This window comes from Amia ocellicauda, chromosome 10, assembly GCF_036373705.1.
Source record: "Amia ocellicauda isolate fAmiCal2 chromosome 10, fAmiCal2.hap1, whole genome shotgun sequence".
In the NCBI taxonomy this organism is placed as follows: Eukaryota; Metazoa; Chordata; class Actinopteri; order Amiiformes; family Amiidae; genus Amia; species Amia ocellicauda.
The window spans coordinates 31,183,299-31,191,894 of record NC_089859.1 but is presented as its reverse complement, the minus strand read 5'-3'; the positions used below and the strand labels follow the sequence as shown (position 1 = coordinate 31,191,894).

Below are 8,596 nucleotides of genomic sequence, written 5' to 3'. Positions count from 1 at the left end.
AAGGCGCACTAAAAAGACTGCGATACACTCATGAATATCCTTTGTACTATATGCACTATAAAAATGCGTGTTTTTTTTCTTTTCTTTCTTTCTTACATTCCTAACAATGAACCACGTTTCTGATCGGCTGCTCAGCACACTGCAGCTCTTGAGTTATGTAAAGCCTGGCTGACATATAGACCATCCTGATGTAACCTACCCCACATTCTAAAGGTCCACTATCGGCAGTACATAGTAGGGGAGGGTGGATTTGTATCTTTTTATATTGACTTAAAATACATATTTGACACATACGTAACCAAAACACACATTTCCAAATAATAGTTCAGCCCCAAATGAAAGTGGATATATGAGAAATCAATCTACGGTTTCAAATGAACTGAAAAGCAAGCGCGTCGAAATACACACCACCCCTACAGCGGATGGTACGAGCCGGATCATGCGTCACCCATTGTTTACAAATCAAACCGAAGGCGTCGCTGTCCGTTGAGCAGCGTGGTACGAGCAGGAGGGGGTCTGGACGCTCTCATTCATTTCAAAAATAAACCCTCGCCTACAAACCCCCCACAACCTGAACACCCAAAAAAACAAAATGCCGTGTCGAAAGGAGAACTACATCCTCCTGGAGCAGAGCGTCACGGTGGACTCGAAAGAGGTCGACGCTCTGGTCACCAAGATCGGCGAAGCCCTGCAGCTGCACAACAATACTACGGGTGCGCATCAGAAGACGGCGTCCTGCCTTCATCACAGTAACAACAACAACAACACCCGCCTCGGCAGCGCCAAGCAGCCGGGCAACCACAACCACAACCGCGGCTCGGCGCTGTACCGGCGGGCCGGCTGCTGCATTCGGCTCCGGAATCGCAGCGTCCGGAGCCGGGCCAGCCCCTACTGCGTCCCGGGGGAGAGCGACCAAGAATGGGACAGTTTGAGAGCCTGGAACAGAAAGAAAATCGACGTGTCCAGCCAGCAGGACGACCCCCACCAGCTGCTCCAGGAGTTGATTTTGTCGGGGAATCTGATCAAGGAGGCGGTCAGGCGGCTGCAGCTCTCCGCGGCGGAGCGTGTGGATCATCCCAAATCCGCCGACAATCTGCAGTGCTGACGAGGGCAGGGAGGTGACACTAACCGAGGGGTATCGGAGAGGGGTGTGTGTGGGGGTGGGGGGGTCTGGACTGATCGCACCGAAGAAAAGAGCCCACCTTCAGAGGGGACTATTTCAATACAGAGATCTGACCTGTGATTTCTACCCATCAGCGAATTCAAGCAGCTGCCTTTATAGGACTGTTTTCTAATCTGTCCAGTTTTTGGTAAACTGTTTTTAAATGCAACGTGTTTGGAAATGCATTCAGGTCTGTTGCAACAATTGTTGCGAGTGTCCTATTACTAATAGTAAACGACATACAGCTGCCATTTCCACCCTAGTGTGGCCATGAACTGTATTTATTTGTTTTGTGCCACATGTGTGTAAAATGGAGGAAATTCCCCCATTTGTATCCGAGGCCGTGTGTGTGTGGGGGTTTATCTTTGGGTTACACCTATTTTTAACGGCCTTCTTTCGGCGGATATTGTTTTCACGGTTGAAAACACGTCTTGTTTACGAGCCGCAACCGCCGGATGGGGGTTTGTTTTGGTTGTTTAAATCTGACCCCCCCCCACACACACACACACCAAGGTCGTCTGACCCCCCGCCCCCCCCAGCAGGCGGATTCCAAGACGGGTGCCGGGGCTGCAGCGCTTGTTTGGCAGAGCCGGGACACCGAGCCGGGACACAGCGCTGGGAATTGGCTCGGTGTGGAGGACTTTTCCAAGAAGCGCTGCGCTCTGTCCCCACGGTTCCCAGAAGCGTCTGCGCAGCTCCCCGAACACGTGACTTCTCCAGTTTACACGTGGATTGCAATGACTTGTGTTTGCATTGTGTAAAAGTCATTTACTCTGTACACTTCGCAACGAAGTATCTTTTTTTGTTTTGTTTGTTTGTTCGTTTTTTTTATACATGTTTTCCTGATTGTTCAGGGCTTGGTGTCTTAAATAAACACGGTGGTTTTGCTACGCCTGTGGTCTGGTTATTATTATTTTCATTTTCAGTGGGTGAACGCCCTTTTCCTCGAATGAGTGGAGAAACTGGTATTTTAATGAATTGCTATTAAGGGAGTTTTGAGTTCTAATCATCCAGGCTTTACGGTTTAAAAATGGGTAGTCTTTATATTTGAATTTTCATTTATAATTGGACTTTATATGTTTTTTTTTATATAAATCTAGTTATTGTGTGTGTGTGTATATATATGTATATATATATATATGATTTTGTGTCTTTATATTAGTTTGCCGAAGGAATGGACAGATGTTTCTCTAATATTAAATGCTCTATTTACGAAAATATTTTTAGGTCACGCCATCATAACCCAAACAATAAGCAGTCCGCTGCTACAGCAGGGCCTTTTTGCACATCTGTCAGTGTATGCTAGGATTATATACGAGTCACAACAGTTAACAAACCATCTCAAGGGTAAACAACTCCAGCCACGTTGCTGTTGACCTCACACGCTGATTTAGGTCACAATATGTGACGTATTGGTCGTTAGTAAGAGTTGGCTAACCGGTTTATTTTTGAAAACAGGGTTTCAACTACTGAGGGGTATTTCGTTTTCTACACAGTCCAAGACACTGGGAGCAGACATGTACAGGATATGACAGGCTGTTATTGTCCTTACTTGTTTTTCAGAAAGGAGGCTCACACAATCGTCTTTGTGTACAGTTGCTATATAAACATCCATTACAGGATTTGCATGTTTTTGGCTCAATAAATCAGTTTCTTATATACATTGTAATCCGACATTGTAATGCTAAACTGACTTTGCATACATATGATAAATTGTGGTAAATGTGAAAAAAGTGCTATGACCATTCCAAATAAAACAAACATACACATATACACTGCTGTATCTATTTTTTTAATGTATTTTAAATATTAATACAGCTACATTTTACATTTTAGTTTTGAGTTTCATCCTCAAATAAGTCTGTTTGGCAGAAATAAACAGGATTCCGAACAATGCATTACCAACTAAAATGTTTACTCATGTTTACTCAGATTTGACTAGTAATAATATTATTTTATTCCTTGCAGTTTAAGAGATTACTTTGTTCAATGCTTTTATCTATTTAATTATTATATCTATATATATATATATATATATATATATATATATATATATATATATATATATAATTTGTCTACATTACCCCTAAATAAAATGTTAAATATATTCTATATACATTGTTTTTTTAGCAGTAATGTAGACAAATTGTCATATGTATCAAAAAGTATTTACCTATCTATATGAACTATGCCAAAAGCAGTTTAGTAAAGGTAATATTAGGAAAAGCAGAGCAATACAAATACATTGTGAAAATTCACAAAGTAAACACTTTGCATCAGTGATTGCATCATTTTAGAAGTGATACTCTGATTCATATGAGCAGTTGTCATATAAATACATAGACTATCAGTTTATTGCCAAGCAAAATAGATTACAAGAAGGACAAACAAATTACTTTCACATTCAGTAACAGTAAGGCGTGTGACACAAAACAAACCCACTAATCACACCTTCCAAACCCAGTGTTAGATGGCAGCTTTCCGTTGGGTAGACATCAGTAGCTTCAGGCAATCAGATATGATAGACGCCGTCATGTGACAGTTGGAATCTCCTATTAAGAGGTGGATAGAAGTTTCCTTTTTATTTGGCTCTAGTGTGTGAATACATTTGTATATGAATCATCTCAGTCTGCTATGGTTTTGATCATTATATGGAAACAATTCTCTGGAAAAAAATAAGAGACCACTCCAAGTTCAGAAATCAATGTTAAGTGGTCTCTTAATTTTTTCCAGAGCTTTATGTTATATTTGCATCTCATGTTTTGTTCAGGCCCATAGAAGACACAGGATTTAGCCGAGTAACGTGTGATGAAGAAATTGCAGGTGATTATAGGCTATTCATAGTTTTGAGGTCTCAGATGATTCATGAGGTGTAATAGTATTTCTGCACATATAATGTGAAGGGCAAATAGAATAACTGCATTGGGTCTCTTTATTATAATTTTGTTATTTGTTTCCCTGTTGATGAACTCGTAAAAAAGGTAATGTTATCTGATATGCAGGAAAAAGTGACACTGGTTGTGGTCATATATCATAAAATAATCTTTAATCCAAAAGCTTTCCATAACAGGTTGAAAAGAGAAAGCTTTAGGATGCTGATATTGATGCCTGTCCTAGCCCTCTTGAGCACACTGAAGCACTGATGACACCAATTCCTTTAATTTCTTTGAATATTTGTGTTAAAAAAAAAAGAAAAATTATGCATTTATTGTATTTTAATTAAATTGGTGTGTTGTTATACTTTGTTTTATTTTTTACCTAAAATGTAGTGAATAGTGTTACTTGAATAGCTTATATTCCTTATCTGTAGGCAGCAATAATAAAATCCCAGCCTGAATCAATCAATAGGAACAGAATGGATAGACTTGGACCATACAGAATTAATTCAAGCACAGAACATGCTTTGGTCTTCGACTCTTTCCTTATTGTTTAAATTCTATTTGAATGCATTTCTCCATGTATTGAATGAGTGTTCAAGAGGGAGAGGGTGTTACTGTGTTTTCAATATATTGTCATGTCTATTTCACCTACCTTACTGTCAAAGAGTACGGAGGTTGAATGTTCCCTAAAGAGCACCCTGAAAGGGCTGCATATATGCATTAGGGTTTCTCTTTTTCACTTCTTCCATTCTTCTGTGTCCTCATTTAAAAAGGCAACTCCCAGGGTTTAAAACAAAAAATTAGCATGGCACTCCGCTAGGCAATAAATAATGACTTCTATATGTAAATAATCCTGTATAACAAGTATGTTAACTATAATTATAGTTAACTATGAATGCCTTTAGAATTGGTCCCCTTATGTCACTTTTTGTACTTTATAACACTTTCTGTCCCGTCTTTTTGTGACACTTCTACTTTATGACGCTTTTTGTTTGTTTAAGACACTTGTTGGTCACTACGATTTTTTTTTTACCTTGTACCACACATTGTTTGTTTCCTTATTGGGATCATATTTTCATATTACAAAGTTTATGATGTAAAAACAGATTAACTATTCTTGGGATCTATTGACATTGTATGATCAATAATAATCATAAACAATATACTACTACAGTACTAATAATAATACTTACACGAACTTATTATACTATAGCTACTAACCTATACATAATACTCCTAACCTAAATTATACTACTACTACTACTACTACTACTAAAAAGTGAAATTCAAAGTATATTTTTGGGGAACAATACATTGTAATGCTAATAACACTGTACCACAAGCATATAAACTAAAATGAGAAATGGTGAGGAATTACAAATTGAAACTATTTAGTTCTGAACAGCCTTCATGTCTGGTTGTCAATATGTCCCTTTTAAAAATAATATAATTAAAAAGAAAATCCTTCAAACAGCTGAAATCAGCCACCCTTATATAAGCATAAAGATTGTGTATTCCATATCTAATTAGCAGCACTGAGCACCTCATTTAGTTTCTGTCTTCCATTGAAAAACACATGTGGTGCATCATAATGTAGAAACCTGTTATGTAAAATTCATGCATCTTTTGTTGCTAGCTTCTTTAACCAGATACATTAACTGCTTGTTACGACTGTTTAAGGCCAATTTGCCAAACATTCCCCTCTGCACTTACTCTAATCATATTCAGTTCCTGCCACACACATCAGTTTCTTTCTAACTAATATATAAAGACCTGCACATTTTCAACAACATATTCCAATCAGCTCTGTGGTCGAGGCCCCCATTGTATTTGTAGACTGAACCACTGTAACTATCTCCTGACCTCCCTGTGTCACTAACTTTCTGCTCATTTAAAACTCGTTACTTGCCTTACCTGCCTCTTCCCAGGCTGCTTGTTTCTGCTTGCAAATGAATAAATCAACTAATTGCAGTATTTATGGTTAGACTATTTTCAATATGTTCTTTAAGACATGTTTTGATTGCTAACATATTTGCTACTCTCTCCAAATGAAATCTGTTAAGTACACTTTAAGTATAATTAAGTATAATTTAAATACTGTAAGTTTACAAAGGTAACAAGCTGCTGTCATCCCACTCCTCAAGAAACCTACCCTTGACCCTACCTCTCCCCAGAACTACCGCCCTGTTTCCCTACTCCCCTTCCTCTCTGCATTTCTCTGCAATGCTCTCTGCATTTCTTTCCCAACACTCACTGCTTGATCCTCTGCAATCCAGCTTCCGCACAGCTCACTCCACTGAGACGGCTCTCCTGGCAGTCACTGACCCCCTCAGCTGTGCTAAGGTGGCCTCCCTCTCCTCAGTCCTCATCCTCCTCGATCTCTCCGCAGCATTTGACACCGTCGATCATTCCATCCTCCTCTCCTGCCTCGCTGACCTTGGAATCTCTGGGACTGCTCTCACCTGGTTCTCCTCCTACCTCAGCGACCGGACCTACCAAGTGACATGGCGAGGTTCCTCATCCACCCTCCAACCTCTCCTCACAGGCGTTCCCCAAGGCTCCGTCCTGGGCCCCCTCCTGTTCTCTCTCTACACTCGCTCCCTGGGCCCCCTCATTGCATCCCATGGTTTCTCCTACCACTTCTACACAGATGATGCCCAGATCTTCCTGTCTTTTCCCTCTTCCTACCAAGCTACCTTCAGACCCTCGTCTCCACATACATCCCCTCCAGACCACTGCAGTCTTCCAGTGCCAGAAGACTAACTCTGCCTCCTCTCCACTCCCCTTCCTCCAGAGCCGCTCCTTCTCATCCCTGGCCCCTAAATGGTGGAACGACCTGCCCACCGAAATCAAAACAGCAGAGTCTCTGACCTCCTTCTGCCACTTACTCAAGACACATTTTTTCAGACAGTACTTGTAATTTAGTCATTTACTCTCCTGTAAGATAGCACTTACACAACGTTTTGTCATACTACTTGCCTTGCTTTACTAGTAATCCTCGTATTTTTTATTTTGATTTCCCCCTATGCTCCCTTCCCCTTGGCCCTTGACTGTGACCTAACATCTTGTCTGCACTTATCAGCTTTTACAATCTAGGATGTAAAACCTATTGTTTACTGTATATCTTGTATACACTTGTGTAAATTGGAATTTGTAAAATTGTATTATGCCTTGAACTGCACTGTATTATTGCACTTTGTATTGCTCTTATTTTGTAAGGGTACACAATAAAGGCAGGTACGTTTTCAGTTGTATCAGCTCTGTAGGATTTGAACTTGGAGTAACTGGTATTATGGTGGTAACAATGAATTACATTTATTGATGAAGATAATAATACAAATCACAGCAGGTACAGCAAAGGCAAAATTGATATGCTTTCATGAGTTGAACCCCTGTCCAACTCCACCTTCCAGCATGACCTCATGGATGGTGCAAAATTTAAAACGTAGTGAATTTTGACCTTCTGGATTTTGTGCTAGGATATAGACCCTCATTTCAACTCCCCGGGGCATTGAACTCTGCCACCACGATGTCTGAGGTGTGAGAGTCGCCGGCATCGTTGTCGTCATTGTCTAAGTTTATTGTTATTTGTTATTGTCACTTTTCTCACATTACATGTTTACATTGGTATTAAAGTACCTACTTAGAACACTAGGGGGCAGAGAAACCCAAGTGAAGCATGTCCAAATGACGTTTCAGGTACACACAGGCTTTCAATGTAAACTCATTGAAGGACGTTGCTTTAGAAAGAGAAACTTGGCACATTCAAGGCTGACATTCATAAAAACAATCCCACACACCTTGAACAAAGGAACAGCATTGTGACCATCATTACAAACGCTGCTGACACTTTACAATAATGGTACAGTTACTCAGGTTAACACCTATCATCAGATGATAGTTACTGTCACAAATATAAGAATCTTTGCAGTAATTTTTGGAGAATTTAAAAAAAGCAACACAACAAACGAAAAAGACAGATGAATGGTACTTGTTCATTATATACTCTTCATGCAACCAAATGGGATGGTATTGTACTGCATATAATAACCTGGACTGTGAGTTTAAGCCTGTTATCCTCAACCACAACAGTGTGCAGTGTTAATATACGCATATATGTGATCCTGCATTAATTTCCACAAATATACAGCCTTTCCATTAATACCAGTTTCATGTATGCATGGGTATAGTGCATTGATTTTCACAAATTATTCATAGCATTCAATACAAAATAAAACATTCATCTGGTTTGTAAAAGGTCCTGATTACGAAATGAATCTCATACTTCAAAACAGTATCATACCAGCTCTCTATACTACAGTGCTACTTCACTACAGAATATCAGGCCATAAGCAACCCAAGATATTTGTTTATTTAATTGTTTAATGATTAGTTGTACATGCTCATAGAGGAAATCCGAACGAAACAGACAGTGGTCTTCATGATTGTTATTCTGTGCTAATTGCAGTTTCCAGTTTCCAGTCATCCAAGAATGCTTGCAAACAGTAATAATACCGCCTTTTTTCATGATCATTTTGCACTGTTTAGAGCTGAA

The 8,596-nt window shown here is 39.7% G+C and overlaps 1 protein-coding gene across 1 annotated transcript; it reads left to right on the top strand.

Annotated features, from left to right (window-relative positions):
• Positions 1-445: 445 nt before the first annotated feature.
• Positions 446-2,052, top strand: gbp (glycogen synthase kinase binding protein). Its single transcript, XM_066715926.1, has one exon. It carries the CDS (start codon positions 593-595, stop codon positions 1,103-1,105), a length of 513 nt encoding a protein of 170 aa, XP_066572023.1. The 5' UTR covers positions 446-592; the 3' UTR covers positions 1,106-2,052.
• Positions 2,053-8,596: the final 6,544 nt, after the last annotated feature.